The sequence below is a fragment of the Anastrepha ludens genome, chromosome 2, assembly GCF_028408465.1.
Source record: "Anastrepha ludens isolate Willacy chromosome 2, idAnaLude1.1, whole genome shotgun sequence".
Classification (NCBI taxonomy): domain Eukaryota; kingdom Metazoa; phylum Arthropoda; class Insecta; order Diptera; family Tephritidae; genus Anastrepha; species Anastrepha ludens.
In genome coordinates, this window is record NC_071498.1 from 19116361 (window position 1) to 19134367 (window position 18007).

At 39.7% G+C, this 18007-nt stretch overlaps 1 protein-coding gene across 2 annotated transcripts in view; it reads right to left on the minus strand.

The window, feature by feature from the left end:
* LOC128864322 (steroid receptor seven-up, isoforms B/C) overlaps nt 1-18007 on the minus strand; it is a 91720-nt gene that overhangs the window by 23338 nt on the left and 50375 nt on the right. Inside the window, exons 3-4 of one of the 2 annotated variants that reach the window (XM_054103944.1) lie at nt 4748-5413; nt 3015-4672 (exon numbers count right to left, since the gene is read on the minus strand). In XM_054103944.1, the coding sequence (XP_053959919.1) occupies nt 3762-4672; nt 4748-5413 (1577 nt within the window). In that variant the 3' untranslated portion in view covers nt 3015-3761. Of the gene's footprint in view, nt 1-3014; nt 4673-4747; nt 5414-18007 lie in introns of those variants that run through there. The other variant, XM_054103936.1, reaches the window with a different exon arrangement.

The window sequence follows — 18007 nt, forward strand, 5'->3', positions numbered from 1 at the left end:
GTACTAGAATTTTTTTATATGAAAAAAAACTAGCACATACTTTGGAGGGAAGAAAAGGTGTGACCCCTCGCGAAAAAATTGTCAAAAATCAACGTTGTTCTGTATTCACCTCAAACTTGCATTTTGTTTTACTAAAATTTAATGAGCTATAAAATTGCTTACTTAGAAAAATTCTAAAAATTGTGGTTAAATAGTTGAAAGTAGCGATGAATATTCGACAAATTTTGTGCAAAGTTTGTACTATATAAAGTTGGTCCCTGTGCGTTATATGGCGTTTGTTGTAGTATGAACGATGCATATTTTTATCAATACAAAAAAAGTGATGCATTTATAATTTGAAACGTGGTGCATATGAAAAGAAATCGTAGGGCGATTAATGGCGGTTAGTGCAAGTAGAGCCACTAGTGAAGCTCCATGGAAATCAAGCTAAGACCACACTAAAGTGCCTTGCAAGAGTTTCAATTAAGCGGTTATATAATAGGACTATGAATAAGTTCGTGCGGTTTTACAACAGATGGCGTAACTTGATTATTATTCCATCGATCCACATTTCCAAACATTCATTGGAGAGCTACTGTCGTAAGGCACAAACGTCAGTATAAGTTTTTTATTTGAAGCGTAAACAACAATATTTTTACCACACTTGAAAATGTCGAATTTCGTGCCAAATAATGTGTTTTTGCGGGGAATTCTTCTTCATTATTTTAATATGAAGAAAAAAGCAGCCGAAAGTCATCGTATCTTGGTGGAAGTTTATGTGAGCATGCTCTATCTGAGCGAACGTGCCAGAAGTGGTTTGCACGCTTTAAAAGTGGTGATTTTGGCTTGGAAGACGAAGAACGCGAGGGTGCGCCGCCAAAGTTCATGGATACCGAATTGGAGGAATTGCTCGATCAAGATCCGGCTCAAACGCAAGAAGAGGTTGCAAAAACTTTGGGAGTTGATTAATCAACCATTTCCAAACGTTTAAAAGCCATGGGAATGATCCGAAAGGTAGGCCATTGGGTGCCGTATGAATTGAAGCCAAGAGACGTTGAACGCCGTTTTATGGCATGCGAACAACTGCTTCAACGGCACAAAAGAAAGGGTTTTTTGCATCGAATTGTGACTGGCGATGAAAAGTGTGTCCATTACGACAATCCAAAACGTCGGGCAACGTATGGATACCCTGGCCATGCTTCAACATCGACGTCGGCGCAGAATATTCATGGCCTGAAGGTTATGCTGTGTATCTGGTGGGACCAGCTGGGTGTTGTGTATTATGAGCTACTGAAACCGAATGAAACGATTACGGGGGATGTCTACCGACGACAATTGATGCGTTTGAGCCGAGCACTGCGAGAAAAACGGCCGCAATACGCCGATAGACACGACAAAGTTATTTTGCAACATGATAATGCTCGGCCACATGTTGCACAAGTGGTCAAAACATACTTAGAAACGCTCAAATGGGATGTCCTACCCCACCCGCCGTATAGTCCAGACCTTGCGCCATCCGATTACTATCTCTTCCGATCGATGCACAATGGCCTGGCTGACCAGCACTTCCGTAATTACGATGAAGTCAAAAAATGGATCGATTCGTGGATTGCGGCAAAACCGACCGAATTTTTCACAAAGGGAATCCGTGAATTGCCAAAAAGATGGGAAAAAGTAGTAGTAAGCGATGGACAATATTTTGAATATTAAATTTGTAACCATTTTACGTCAATAAAGTTTCAAATTTCGAAAAAAAACCGCACGAACTTATTCATAGTCCTTGTGTTGGACTAAAAATGGAAAATTTTTTTATGGCATACTCTAAAAGTACATCATCTTAAAAATATAAATTCAAAAAATCATAAAGATCTGAGCACTAGAACGAAAGTTAAAGACCTGTAAGCGCGCGACCTTTCTTGGAACGAGAAGTGCACGCAAAATTTTAGACGCGATTATCTCGAAGTCGTGTTTTTTGAAAATTACCGTCGCGATGATCATTATTTATCAAAAACTATTTGACCGATTTGCGTAAACTTCGTTTTAATTATTCGAAGTAACAACATCGTGAATCTGAACGGTTCACTTTTTATAAATATTTATTTGCATAGGTCGCTAGAATTAATTTTTTTTTCAACCCCTCAAAAATCGTTTTATTGGTGCAAAGCGGTTTTCATATCATTTTTTTTTGGATAAATAAACCGTTCAGATTCACTAAAAACATTTTTCTACAATATTCGTTTAATTTGTTTGATTTAAGTTGAGCTGTTCATGCGCTACCGTGATCACCGCAAGCCTCTTCTAAAAAAAAATAAATAATATCATTTTTTAAAATAAAAACACCAAAATGTATTCTTCGAGAGTTACCCTTCAGTATGATATATGCCTCATTTGAATAAAAGTTCTAAAACATATAAAAAAAAAAAATTAGTACAATCGTCCATTTTTTCGGGCTTACGAGGTATATAACCCTTAAATATAAAAATGAAATACCCTATTTTATATTAAGCTTCACTATTTTTGTCGCTTACTTTACCGCAAGGTTTTAGCAAAATAAGGTGCACCTTTTTGTTCGACAAAAACTATGAACTCGACATTATTCCGAATACCAGCACCAATCATTAGCTTCTAAATAAGTTGTGATAAAAATTAAATACTAAATTAATAAATAAATGGTATAGTACTTAAAACTTTTTTAAAAATAAAAAATAAAAAACAAAAAATAAAATACGTAAAAATATTAAAGCCAAAAATTTACAAAGAAAGTAAAGAAAAAATTTTTTGTTTTTTAATTTTCCAACGAAAATCGTTGTCTTAAAATAATCTGAACTTTAAACCAAACGTCTTCCCATATTCCTTCAGTAAATTAGCAAAATTATTAAGTGCAAGCATTTAAAGTTTCTTTTGATTGTATTTACTTTGGATCTGCAAAATTTTAAGCTTTTAAACTCAGCGAACGCAGCGTACAATAAACTTCCTAAAAAGGAAATTCACCACTTTCGCACGGAAGACGAATTCAACTACTGCAATATAGAAAATATTGCACTGGCCTGTAGTCAAAAGTTAGTAATTAAATCAGCTCAAAATTTCGTACAGCTTCAATTTTTTTAAAAGGAAAATCTTAAAATTTCTTTCTAAGCCAGTTTGAGATAGTAAAGCAAGTAAAAATACCAAAATAGAATTTAATTTTTCAAGCAACAATGTTTATATTTTTAATATTTCTTTCATCATCTTCCTCCTACTCCTCTCATTCTTCAACGTTTAACCAAAACTAGAGCTAGAATAAATTAGACTTATTTTCTAAAATAATAAATAACTAGATAAGTTAGCGCTTAAGGATTAAGTCATACGATCATTATTGATTAGGCATTTTAGGCACACTAAAGGTACTCCATATCGCTATAAATATACTGCACACTAGTACTTACACATAAACATAGTATACACATACATTACACCCTATGTACGATGTAGCTAATTAATACGTTTCTGCTTTTTAATTATATGATTGCAACGTCTAACAAAATATATACAACTAATCATTTAAATTACAGCGTTCGATGGCTAAACTAAAAATGTAATTACAATTTGTTCGAAACGACCTGTTTCTACGCTCTGTTTGTACCGCCGAGTTCAACACTCGACTGCGCTTCGTCGCATAGCAACACTTACGAGAACAGCTTAGAAGTATTAGACTAGACTAAACACTATATCGACCTAAGGCTAAGGCGGCTCTACCAACTTTCAGTAAATCGAAAGATCTGCACCTCGGTGCTCAAACCAAACTACAATTGCCACCTACTGCCAAAGCTGTACGGCGAGTATCTATAGCTGGGACTACCGAACGAAGCGCCACTACTCACACCGAACGGTGTGCTATGGTGGAACATATCAAAAGCCGAACCGAAAGCAGTGCGCGGCGGTGTCTGATAGAACATGGCCGCAGTGGCAGCAGCTGCTACTGCGGCCTGTTGCTGATCTTGTGTCGCTTGTGTTTGTGTATGCGTGTGAAATTGTTGTTGCGCGGAGGTGTGATGCGGCGATTGATATGTTCCGCCATGATTACTACCTGCGGTACCTGAAGAGGCGACAGCGGCGGCTGCGGAGGCGGCTGTGGTTTGGGAAGCATTGTTACTCAATGGCGAAGCGGTTAGGCTGTTGAGTAGGGACGAACCGATTTGCGATTGAGTATTTATGGAAGCGCCCAGACCACTACTATTATTGTGACTTGCGTTCGAAGTAGATGTCGTTGTAGTTGTGCTGGAGTTGGTTGGCGCCGCAGAGTTCGCGCTGGCGTACAACGCGGCCAACAAATCGTCAGTGCTGGTCAAGTGTGCGGCAGTCTTGTGACTGGGGGCACACGAGCTGAAAGCGCTCGTCGCCGAGTGCACAAGACCGTTCGCTGAACTTGTAGGCAGATGCTGCGATGTTGTTGGCATGCGTTCATCTTTGATATGGCATGGTTCAGAGGATCCCATATTTCCAGAGTTATGATCCGTGGTTGATGTCGTTGTCTCTGCAGAGGGTGTAAGCGCCGCGTACTCGGTGGCGGAGAAGACATTTTGAGTGACCGCTTCAACGCCAGCAACACTCTTCATGAAGGCGGCTAGATGGAAAGCAGCTGCCGAAGTGTGTTGCTGTGATTCGCTTTCGACGCGATTCAAATCGTCCAGATGGTCGCGCACTATCAAAAGCACTTGCTCGTGTAGCTGATCGGTATTGCCTCCATTCGCCACCGAGCTAGCGGACGTGGCTGTCGTCACCGCCGAACTATCCGAATTCGCGCTGTTATTCGTGCTGGCCGCGGAGGCCAACCCGCACACTTTAGCTGAAACTTTGGTTAGCAGCGCTGGAACATCCTTGTAGAGGATATCCAGCAACTTACCGGTGGTGAAGAGCACGATCGCCTTAAGACAGGAGTATTCCGCCGAATCGACGTGTAGCGCCTTCAGTTTTTCCACCTGTTCCTGGAAGATACGTATGTGATCCATGAATGCAACCACGCGATCCGCCGCCATCGGCGAGGCGTGAAGACCAGCAGCGGCCAATAGCGGAGCCACATGCAGCGGCATCGAACATTGACTCGCATTTAAGACGAATAACTCGGACCAGACTAGACGCAGCAGCGCTACTTGGTCCGTCACTTGCAGCTCGGGAAAGAACGGGATATTCTTGGCCCACTCCACGGCAGAGAAGAGTAGGCGTGCGGCCAGTTCGCAGATGTTATCAATACCCATTATATTGTTCGGCTGCATGCATTGACCATAGCGGGACGTTGGGTAAGGTTCGGCACGCAAGAGCAGTGAAATGTAGGAACTTAGATAGGAGTGACCGTTGAAGCCGGCGACTGCCATGGGGTCACCATTGGCGAGCTGATACTGCCCATGCATACCGGCCAAACCGGGCTGAGTAGGTGGCACACGACCGCGTTGAACAGCTGAAAAGAGAGAGAGAGAGAGAGAAGGAGAATAGAGAGAACAAGAATTAGTAGGAACTTAAAAAGCAAAGAGCTAAACGTAAGTAAGTTAGAGCTGGAGGTAGACGGCTGCCTGCGGCACAGCTGGTAACCTAATACCTTATTTAAATATCTAATTTTCAAATTTTCAAATACGAACAATTACAACAAAACTGTTATTTTGACCACGACATCACACGCCGAACAATGCGGCTGGCAGATAACGCCGTAGATACGCATTCAGAGTGTGTCATGTTTTCAGGCGCGGCCACATGCAACAGCAACGACAATACTGAGACGTTTACAAAACATAAACCCCTAAACTAGCAGCCGAGACAAAGAGGTATCAGCAACCTCAATCTCAGCGCATTGTTATACGAAGTTTAGGCAAGACGACAGGCGGCAGCAGAGCAATGCAGAGGACGCAACAAGACAAAGAATATGGTTTTAAAGATTTCGCAAGACCCAGAGCAAAGCCAAACGCAGGGCAGGGAGCGAATTGCAACCCCTTGTTGAGCATTACGGTGAATGCCAAGCATTGGCAGAGATACTTTTCAGCGCAGATACGCACTGCGTCATTAAACAAAATACTTCGAGAGTCTTGAATACGTAAAAGACGTTACAGCGCATGGCATGCGGAGCAGGGTAAAGCGGTGGAGAAGAGGTTAGGAAGCAACCCTTCGTCGCTATGGTACAACTAGAACACACATCCAAATAAAGCTCAAGCGTTTGGCTGTTTGTGTGCAAACTCAAATTATGTAAAATATATTTTCAACACATTCGCCAACTTCGTAAATTTACAACACAAATTTGCATTGCTGTTTTGAGTGTTGAGTGAATTTACTTTTAATTAAAATGCACAATTTACAAACGATAATATATATATGTACACACACACATACACAAACACACGCGTATGCTTCAATATACGTAAACGGCAACATTTATGGGCACATTGCCCGTGCGGCGTGCGGCGTTGCAGAGGGGCATTGCAAGCAATCATCGAAACACGTGAAACCTTAATGGAAACTTTTTACACAAAGTCTATTAACATACGTGCGCTTGTATGCTGGTATGCGTGCATGTAAGAGTGCATTCTTATTGGTGCGGAGTCATTGGAGCTCTTGCGTCACTTTCCTCGGCTTTGTCACAAGCAACGGAATTAATTCCATTCGCAAAAATAAATACTTCATTATTATTGTCATTTCTTTTGCCTTCTTGGCATGGCACAGAGATCATAGCAAAGCAGTTTGAGGGGGCTAGCAGCGACGCTGTTGAAGGATTATGTATGTGGATTTTATTTTGCTGGATTGCGGAGCTTCCCAGCCGAACAAAACGTATTGACTTGGGATAGTAAATTTGCTTGGATTTGAATGCTCATAATAACAGAGAGACGCATACAGCTTTCAAAGGTATTTAGGCCAAATTTGTATGTGAATATCCGCTCTCAAAAAGGTCTGTTAAGGGGACCTGTAAAAATTTCAAAAAATTTTTTTTTTTGTTTTTCATAAAATCACAATATAATCCTTTAAGAATATTTCAAAACAATTTTAGAACGTAAATTTAAGTATTTCTTATATTATAGATCGTCAACCGTGACGACTCTATTCTTTGCGTTCGAGCGCTAGGAGAGGTATAGTTATCTATAGTTATCTCCCTGAAATTTTGCACACATCTTTTTTATGATTTCTAAAATTTCTAAAATTTTTCGAAAAAATAATTTTTTCGTTGCAAAAATAATAGGAAAATTCGCCCCAAAACTCATTTTTTTTAAGCATTTTATTCCGCGAATCTTTTTTTTCCATTTGTTTGTAATTCATATAGAAATTATGGCACTAATAAACAAAAAAATTGTTGGTGCTTTGTTTTCAGATCACTGACGCCGATGCTAGAATGCCCGCCGATGGAGAAGCCCCGCTGCCTTCCTGGATGAATTGAGTGTACATCCGCCATTTTAAACGATTAAAATAAAAAATATATATTACTTTAATATATAAATAAACTGTATGCCAATTTTGAAAAAAATATATTGACTTCTTCATTTTAAATAATTTTAATGAAATTCAGGGAAAATATGGCCGTTCACAGGTATCTGTCCCCTTAAAGCGGAAGTACAGTCGTCGTAGGCTTAGTGACAAGTCTGTAAATGGGCAATTGCTGTTAGAAAAAGTTTTTCGTGTTTAATGACCGGGAGTGGGAATCGTACCCAGAACCTATTGTGGGTATATCACGACAAATACATTCAGCTACGACAGCCGATTGAGTATCATTGCAGAGTAAGTAACGAATAGCGGCACTGAGCTGCATGCAACCTTAACTGAGGAAGCCCTAACAGCCGCTGCGTTTGGGGTATGGTATACTAGACAGGGCTAGTTTACTGGCAGTCCTTGATCGGGAAAACCCCGAGTCATTCCGCTGACGTAGAACCGGCTGCCATGGGAATGTAAGCCCCAGTAAACTAGTTGATTTGTATTATTCGCCAATAACTTTTAACTTTTAACATTTACTGTTTATGACTTACTTTACGCACTGGATGCCCATAAATGGAAATATATTGCAGCATGCACAATAAATAGCTGTGTATGTATAGTATGCGCACCTCTGGCTGGAATATTTCATTATTTCTAGAGTTACAGTGCAAATGTTTTATTCGCTTCAATTTTTAATTTTTTTTCTTACCCCCATTTTATGCTGGGAAACCGCTCCAATAGGTACTCGTGGCCACATTACATGTGAGTACCTACTTATATATGTATGTGTGTGTGTTTGTTTGTGTGTACGCACCCACAATTCAAGCGAAATAATATGCAAACTATTATCATTTGTAGAAATCTGCGCAAAATGGGCAGAAATGCAGCGAAATAAATAAAACGGAGAACAATGGAGCCCGAGGTGTCTGAGTGTAGATTAGAAAATTTAAAGCAGCAAAAGCCAATATACAAGTAAATATAGTTGAACCGAGCGTACTCGCAGAAGTGTGGTAAGTGAAAATGCTTTTATTATTTTTTGTATTTTATTTTATTTCTTTTTACTTATGCGATTGATTTCTCAATTTTTAGTTTTCAAGCTTCCATATGAGTTTTATGAGTTTGCGCGCTACTCGCACAGGAGAGCGCGCGTTTTAGTAGTATTCTTCGAAAGGCAACGCTCGCCGTTCTTTCTTATTTTCGTAATCCGCATATTTGCACTCTTTCCATTCGGTGATTTCCTAAAGTCTGTACAAAGGTAGCTTTGCGACATGTGACCGTTGGTTAGACCTTAGCAATGCGCAGTGGTCAGCGCACTGGTCACTTCGTACCCTTCTTGTCATTGCTTTTATTTATGGCAATTAAAAATTGTCTATGCAAATTTGCGTCTATCTAAGGGTGTACGTAGCGGGTTTGACCGGTTTTTATGCATGGAATCGCTCGAAGATACCGATTTATAATTTCTTATGAAAGAGGCAAAGTGAAATAAATTCTTCTTACGCGTATTTTGTTTTGGTCAGTTCACCCTCCCTTCTACCTTCGGGCACCCTCTTCTCTCTTTCGTCTGCTGCTCTTCTAATTCCTAAGGCGCTGACGAAAAAGTGAAAAATTTAAACCGGCAATTATTTGGACAATGCATTTGCGTAATTGTGTTTTGATTTAAATTTTCCTTTGCTTCACTTTTCTTCTCTGTATTTCTTCTACCTTTAATGGCTTACTAACCGAGTGCGTTACAGCTGTTCTCTTCGATACACTGCCGTCAAGTGACAAGTTTAGGTAGATTTTTGCTGACTGGACATGCAAACCAGTTTCGGCAGACACATACACACACGCACACGGGGCTATCGGTCGACTGGCCATTGCGATTGTCCAGTTGTGCATGACGACTATGCGCCCGGCCGGACATTAAGTTATTAATGAGCCTGGGAAAATAGCATTCGGCTGCCTTTTTGGCACCTTTCTGGCCTTTGTAAGGTATTGTCGCTGCGCTTTGTGACCGGAACCACAATCTTTTGATCCTCACGCTACGAGTCGTTCTGCAGCCGAGTGCGCAGGGAACCTAGAAATTTAAGCTGATGCTGTGCGGTTTATGCTTTTATTCAAACATGCACTGACGTCGTATTTTCGATTTTGCTCTTGCGCTACTTTTTTCGTATACTGCTTTCGGTTGAAAACGAAGCGCTGACAAAAAAAAAAAGAGCAACTCGCGCCAAAGCGTCTGCTGTGCACTGCCCTAGTCCTTCTGTGAAAAAGGCTTGATTCTTGATCTTGCTCGCTTCTTCCCGCTGTGCTCTGTCGCTCAGTTACGTACTCACTAACTCACTATTGCCATAAGTTCATTGCGATCAACACCGCAGATTAGCGGGATCAAAATGCGCAAAAGAAAAGCAAACAGACTGCATGGAAAGGCACACAAACAAGAGTAAAAAAATGCAATAAAATGGTGATGGCAAAGTGGCGGGGCTGTGAGTGCTTCACTATACGCTTTCGATGGCATGCACACTCAAGACAGGAGAAAGACGAGAGTTGTTGCCAAAAACGTTATGCAGTCACAAAGGTAGCAAAGCAACAACAGTGCAGCAGAACATACCACACATTTCTTGAGTCTCTTTTAGCGTTCAGTTTAAGCGATATTTCTATTTTATGTTCTCTTTTGTGCGCTGCTTCATATTTGCCATTTTATTTATTTATTCATTAACTTTACCGCTAATTTTTTCGAGCTTGCATGCCTTAACGCGATCGGCACGTGCTCAAGCCTCCTTCGTGACACTCAAGTTGCTTCCTACACCACGCATTTTATTGGCCATTTCCTTGGCTTTTGTCTCTGTTTGTGCTGTGTTTTCGGGCGCTTACGCAGGGTTATGCTGCGTGGCATGCGATAAATCGGCGCGTCAAGTGCCTGCTTGAGCGCTTACTTTGGCGTTCGGTTACATTCAGCGGAATAAAGTTCGATGAGGCTTCTGTTATTCAAATGCGTGTTGAAGTGTTGGCTGGGATAAAGCGGCGGGAAATTAGTTGATTAAGGGCGAGGGATGCAAAATGTGTGTCTCCACAGAGTAAAGATACATAAATAACAGCTCCCTCCTGTTATGTGTTTAGAAGGCGTGGCTACTGCTGCATTTTCACAAACTTGAACAAAAATCGCACTCTGCTAAGGTGCCACCAAAACAGTTGAGTCTTCTAATAAATCAAGTTCTCATATCTGTTTCTATGAAAAACGACTACAATGGCACAACAAGTTGTTTTTGGTGTTTTTAATATTTTTTTATTTTTTTTTCCTATTTTTGAGTTGTTGTTTTTGTGTTTTTTTTTTTTTTGATTTTTGTTCTTACTGCCACGAACTAGTTTTGCATGCAATGTGTACCTTTGTAGCTGTACATTTTTCATACCCATTATTTTATGCGCATACCTGCATGTGCGTGCATGTGTATGTGTGTGTGCCCATTTCCAGCTTGCAACAATTGACAACAATTTAATTATATTAACCTACCACCGTAGCAACTTTGGCGTTGAACCTTAAACTTGCTGACCGTTTCTCACATCGCGTCGCCCAGACTTGCCCTTTGTCCAGTTTTTCTCTTTAAATGTCTTCCTTATTTGTCTGATTTTTGTTGCTTATTTATTTTTTTTGGAAAGAAAACTACATTTCATGCTTTGAACTTTTTATGAGTTTTTTCAACGCTTTGAAGCCTGATAAAAGGGTGCTTTATGCCTAAAAATGTTGTCATTTTAATTTGTTGAAAAGGTTCTCACGATATTTCAGCGGCGATACGAAGACCAGAGGATAACCGAATTGATGTTGAACCAGTTTGGAAGTCTGTCAACAAGCACACAAAATGTAAATGTAAGAAATTACGAAAAAAAACGTTAAACTATTTTCACAAATTTCAAATCAAAAACGGACAGTAAAATTACTGGTGAGAAGTGGCCGCAGCGCGGGGTGGTGGAAAAGGTGTTGAACTCTTTTCCTAAACACTTCTGACATTCGACCGTTTCGAATGTCAGTGCTAAAACGTGGTCGCCAGTACAAAGTTTACATGACACCTTAACAGGTATGAAAGCAACAACAACAACAACAACATCAGCAAGCGACTATTGCGAATGGCAACTACAACGAGCTAAGCACTTGGCAGTAATATGTCATTAATGCGGTTTATATGACCACTTAAGTGGTCATATTTCGCAGCTAGCCACTTAAGACGTGCACAACAACAGCGACAGCGACTACATATGCACATTTAACACACACACGCGCATACACACATCTATGTGTATGTATATATGCATGAGAATGATCGTTTGCGCAGCTACAAATACTACTAATTGCGCTTGTCCCAACCGCATAGCATCAATAGCTGGCTAATGTATGAATTTTTATGCCACTTGTGACTGAGTATCAGTGTGCATGTGTGTGTGTGTGTGTGTGTCTATTTAAATTATTTTTAACAACATTTACTGCAGCTTAATTACAACGCTCCTCAACTGTTCGACTGCTCTATTGCTCGGCTGCTTGGCTGCCTGACTACTTGACCGCTCAGCTGCTCAGTTCGCGTTAACATTCCTGTCATTCACTACTGCGCTTGCGTACCCAGCAAATTACTATCGATTGTAACCCAAATCGATGTGTATAATCAACAAATATACATACGAACACCGATTTATCTATGCATGTATGTATGGCGAATGGCACATCTATTAATTGTTGCCTTTGAAACGGGTATTTTAAGCGCTCTAACTTGCTTTATAATAGCAACAGATTTGGTTGCAGCGCTGCAAATTTTCCAAAGCTCTTGTAAATATTTGAGTAAATATTAACAAAAGATTGCAAAAATTTTCGATTCAACACGAATTGCAGTCGCTTGCACGGACACTGAGCGAAAAATAAGTCCTCAAGCTCAGCATAACATACAAATGAAAATGAAGTGGTTTATCTGAGCGCAGCGAGAAGGTATGAATGCTTGTGTGAATCGGGCGATTTATGCGTGTAGTTTGATCACAATGAACTGAACGTGCAATTACGCTGAAATCGTTTAGCCTTTACCGCATTGGCGTGGATTGTTGTCCTTAAGTTTTTTGCTTAGGGTTTTTCGGCTTACAGTCTGTTATCTACATAAGAGCGTGGTCACTGCTGAATAATAGCAACAATTGATTTTTCGAAACTTTGCAAATTTATTGATAATTTGGTCGTCACTTCTCAATGCAAATACCTCAGTAGCAAGTCCTAGCTCCTGCATTGTCAATAATGGCCTGGCACCGTCGGGGCATACTTTCCACTAGTTTTTCTGCATATTCCACCGGAAAAGACCTCCAAATTTTCCGAATTTGTCGAGAAAGTTGATCTAAATTGCATGTGCTCCTTGGCTCGACCTTTTCAAATTTCAATTTCAATCTAAATTACATGGCTTGCGTCTGCAAAGCTCCATTTTCATCAGAGCCCACACATTTTCTATGGGACTTGCATCCGGTGATTGAGGCGGTCAATCTGAAGTGACAACTCTGTTTTGCGCCTTCCACTCGCTACACGCTCGACTCGGATGTTTCGGATCGTTGTCCTCTTGAAGGATCCAGCTTTCATTTTTCTTGACATACCATTACTTAGCAGATGGCATCAAAGCCTTTTGATATATTTTATTAATTTTTTCGACATTTAAATTCTCGGTAAATAAGATCAAAGTACCGAAACCTTTGTTTGAGAAGCACCCCCAAACATGGACCTTGACGGGGTGTTTAACAGTCCGTTGAAGCATCCTACTGGTGGAGGTTGCCAAGGCGTGTTTGATGCTCGGGAATGCCCAGAAGGAGGATTCATTAGAAAAAATTACGTTGCTCCAATCGCGGTTCAAGGCCTTCGCCCTTTGCACTCCTTTTCAATGTGTTTTGCATTCAACATTGGTTTTTCCAAAGTACTGCGATATTTCAGTCTATTGGTAAGCAAGTGCCTGCCAATCGTGCCGTAAGATATATCAAAACCTTTTACTTTCAATTTCACAGGAGCTGCACGTAAAGTCAATGTTGGATCTTTCGAGAACAATGCGAGAATCTTTTTTTGAAACTTTGCTTGCATTTCCGCGATGAGGAAAATCATCAACGTTACCGACCTTTTCATAGCGATTTATCCACTTGCTAATGAACTGCTTCGACTTTCCCATATATTTCGCAGCAGCAGTTTGCGTTAATTTGGCTCCTTTTTCATGCAAACCTAGAAAAATTGCCTCAAATCGAGAGGTGTAAACAGCACTCATTTCGAAAAACCACCCAATTGAAGACTAAATTTGACAGGCAGCGGGCTTTTTACAAAACACATGAAGGACTTAGGTGCCCGTGCTCTCTATGTCATAGAAAAAGAAACAGGACGCTCTGATGTTTTATCTACGTGTAACAGTGACCACGCGCTTATTTAACAGATAGATTGAAAAGTATGTAGATTGAAAAGTATGTATATTTGCTCATATTCCACAAGCGTTTGAGAGGTTTTCGTTGCTTTTCTCCAGTGTATTTGATTGACAAAGCTTGTGATAGGCAATGACAAGCGGCTAATTACTAGGGGCCACTGCCAAAGCAAAACTGACTGCAATCGATGCTGGGCGATTAGACATAATCACTAAGCCACGGTGACGTCGTCAAAGTCAACAAGTTTATAGCCCAAACTAAGCGGCACTTAACTCGCTCGTACTGCTGTTTATTTTTAGGAAGCCAGCAAAGTTAATAATTATTACATGCATACAAAAATATTGTTAATATTAGCACAACTGGGTAAGCACAAACTGACAAAAAAGTCTAAAACAAAAATAAAATAAAAAATCAAAAAAAAAAGACATCAAAATGCGCCAAGTTGGCTTTTAATAGCAAACAATTAAGCATCAAAAGCATGTTGAGCAGCGAATGCCATTGGCAATGCAGATACGCAGTTATTCATAAATATGTACATACTTATACGCACACATACACCTGCAATATTTACAATATTCGCGTATTAAGTGAGTACCCGCATATTCGAATGCACATATTCATGAATGTTTACCGTCAGCGGTAGAGTAAGTTGCTGGGCTGTCAAATGTGACAACACAATTGTCAAACAATTTAGCCATCGGAGTGACAGCTGACGGCTGGATTCCGCTTCGTAGCTTAGCCAACAAAAATTAATTGTTACGCGTTTTAAGTAGCAATTAAATAACACTGAGCCTATGGGACAAATGCACTGAATTATTAATTATGAATCGGCATGGAATTTAATATTTTCAGTGCTTTTTTGCGCTCAAATGTTGGCACAGGCATTGAACTCCGCCACACGCTTCAGCTCAATTGTATGTATGTATGCAGGCTCATAAATATATATTTTTTTCATAATTGATTTTCCAATTTCCAATCATTGCAGTGGATTTGCTGACGCTGTGGCAGTACGTGACAACTCTGGGGCTAATGCTACAATTTGTTTGAAGTGGGGAAATTGATGTTGCACTGTCCAAGCAATTAAAATTTTCAAAGGTTGACGCGCGTTGAAATTGAAAAAATCCTGAAGGTGTTACATTCGTCCAGAACAAATCGATTTTTTTTTACAGATGATTATTCTTTATAATTTTAGACGTATTTCTGTGGAGGTAGGTTGGTAGGTAAAATGGCAAGAGTGCCACAGGCACACTTCAAGTAGCACTTACGTGCCGTTTTGATACCATAATGTGGACCATTACCTGTGCAAAGAACAATTTTTGGGAAGAGAAAACGTTCTACAGCCATCCAGTGCTGTTGATGTAGTGGAGGAGAGAAAATGGATATAGACTGAAGAATTTCTTTAAGGCATCCCCAGACAGCACGCTAAGGAATCTCAAGCGCCTAGCCGCCAGAGCCGGACATTTGCAGAGAAAGTGTTCAACAGTCTCTTTCTTTGCAGGATCCCACAGTTTCTGTAATAGGAGTTGCACAGAATTCCAAGCTTCTCCGCATGAGTTCCGATCGCCCAGTCACCAGTGAACACCGCAATGAGTTTGGAAATTAAATGGCGGGGGATTCCCATCACCTTAAGCGTTCTGTTTCTATCGTATAGAGGCCATAGTGTTTTCGAAATAGCACACGATGAGACAGACCTCCATCTGTCTTGCGCTTTTTTTAGAAAGAAGAAATTGTGTAGTTTCCCTTTAACAACGGACAAAGAGACGCCGATGTCTGAGAGGGGGACAGCTGAAACCGGTTCTGTCGACCCTTTCCTGGCAAGCTCATCGGCAATTTCATTTCCCTTTATATTCTTAAGCCCAGGATCCCAGATAAGGGAGATGTTTCCTGCTCGATCGAGATGTTTGAGTTTCTCCTTACAGGAGTTCACCAGAAGAGAGCTGCAATACGGCGACGACAGGGCCTTGATCGCAGCTTGGCTATCGGAAAAAATATTAATGGCTCCCTCCCAACAGCGATCCCGAAGCATTTTGCATGCCTGCAGGATCGCGAAGACCTCTGCTTGAAAAACGTTGCTCGTTTCCGGCCGCTTAAAGGAGACCGAAATGCTGGTTGATTTAGAGAAAACCCCCGCTCCCACTCCAGATTCCATCTTGGATCCGTCAGTGAAGACGGAGGTACCTATATCCGTGCCGACTCTCCCGTCCTTCCAGTCTTGCCTTCTCTACAGAGAAGGAAGAGGAGATCTGCTTCAAGATGCTACTATGTCCTACAGGAAATTGTCTCCAGAGGCCAAGCTCCTTCAGCCTAATCAAACTAGGTAACCATATGTTAAAATTGGCAGAACCACTAAGTTGTACATCCAAACTACGACACGTGGCTTGAGACCCCATTTCTTGCCGAATATAGATTTACAGGCGTGGAGGCTATACTGGCCTTCTTAACTCGATTTTCTATGTGCAGCCTCCAGTGGAGCTTGGGGTCAAGTATTACACCAAGATACCTGACTTCCGATGCGAATGTAAGACACTGGTTGTTTAGTCTTGGAAGCTTAAAAAAAAGTCGATTGTAAAAATTCCCCATAGTTACAAAGTTATGGTCGAAAATGTAACTGCCCGACGAGAGTTTGATGCGAAAACACACACGAATCAAGGCAGTGAAAGCAACAAAAGAGGCCAGAACATCTCGTTGACTGGAAAAAAATAAAAAAAAAACAATTGCTTACTGATCAGGAATTCATACAATATGAAGCTGGGATGGGAGATTAGACGAAAGTTAACAAAATAAATTAAAAAATTCATTTTAAGTTCTTGCTTTAAATGCGCGCGACTACGAGCGAAATGCATTTGAAAGATTAAACTCGTTTTTCTCGAAAGTATATTACTTTTTCCAGCACGGTCTGCATGATAAGTCATACAGTTTTTAATATTTTTTGATACGTTTTTCTTTTAACTATTCGAAAGTGTTTTCTCTAAAGTCTAGATTTTTGATGTTTTTATTAAAAAATTGTATAAACATAATTAAAGTGTGACATTTATGACGTAAAAGGCAAACTTTTTTTTTAAATGTCGTAAATTGCAAAATTTTTCGAAATTCAAAAATCCGACTCCACAGGCTATAGACAAAGCACTTTCGAATATTAAAAAAAACCACATCAAAAAATAACTACAGCTTTATTTTACATGATTTTTTTTTACTTTCTACAGACTGTGGAGCAACGTTTTTTTTCATTTTACTTGGGTCACGTAATTTTTTATATACTAATTTTTGTGAAGAAAAAATAAAATAAATTTTTTTTAAGTTTCAGTACTAATAAACAATGTGTAAAATTTTTTATATTTATTTCTATTGCTATCCCTTCTAAAAACAGTTTTTCGTTTAGCGCATTTTTGACGCTGCTGGACGTATGTAACAATGGGAAATTTTTTTGATTAATAACAAAATGACGGACTTTTGAGAAAAATGTATGTTTTTTGGGTGGAAATCAGACTGTAGCATGGAAAGTTAGGGCTGAAAAGAAACGAAAGTAGCTCCTGCCAGAATGACTAGCCTACAGAATAATAAACATTTTAACTTTTTCGTTTCAGATGTCTGGAGGAGCGAAAATCCTGTTGACAAGCCACCTATCTTTTTTTAAGACGCTTGCTTTGTTGCCGCACTACTACAAAAACATTTGTCAAAAAAAAAAAAAAAAAAAAATTGTTTTTGTATACTATTTGATGTCAATAATAACATCCTATAAAATCAAAGCGATCGCATTTTATTTTTTCAAAAAAAAAATTTCTAAAAAATATCTATAAAAATAAGTATTTGACCAGACTACTAACTTTAGGATTTGTGGGAGGTGTGCGCTTAAGAGAGGTTCCGCTAGGAGAGGGTGGAAGAGCTCTATATTGTAGTGCCTACCCTAAAACCAATTTAGTCTAAGTAGATTTTTCTATCGATTTTCACAAATTTCGAAAAAGTCGTATGAATAATTCTATATTTCCTATGGAACAAAAGAGCCTACTTGAGTCTACAAATATTTACTTAAATAATTAAATAACATTTTGTTATAATATAAATACTTATTTTCTTATGCTAAGCTTTTCATCCTCATCCATGTCAAAAACTTTTTAAACGATTTCGTTTAAAAATCATAGAAGATCGCCATTATTTTTTTGATCTTTGTTGGTGTGAGCAAATGCTTGCAGTATAAAGTAATATTATATACATATATAAA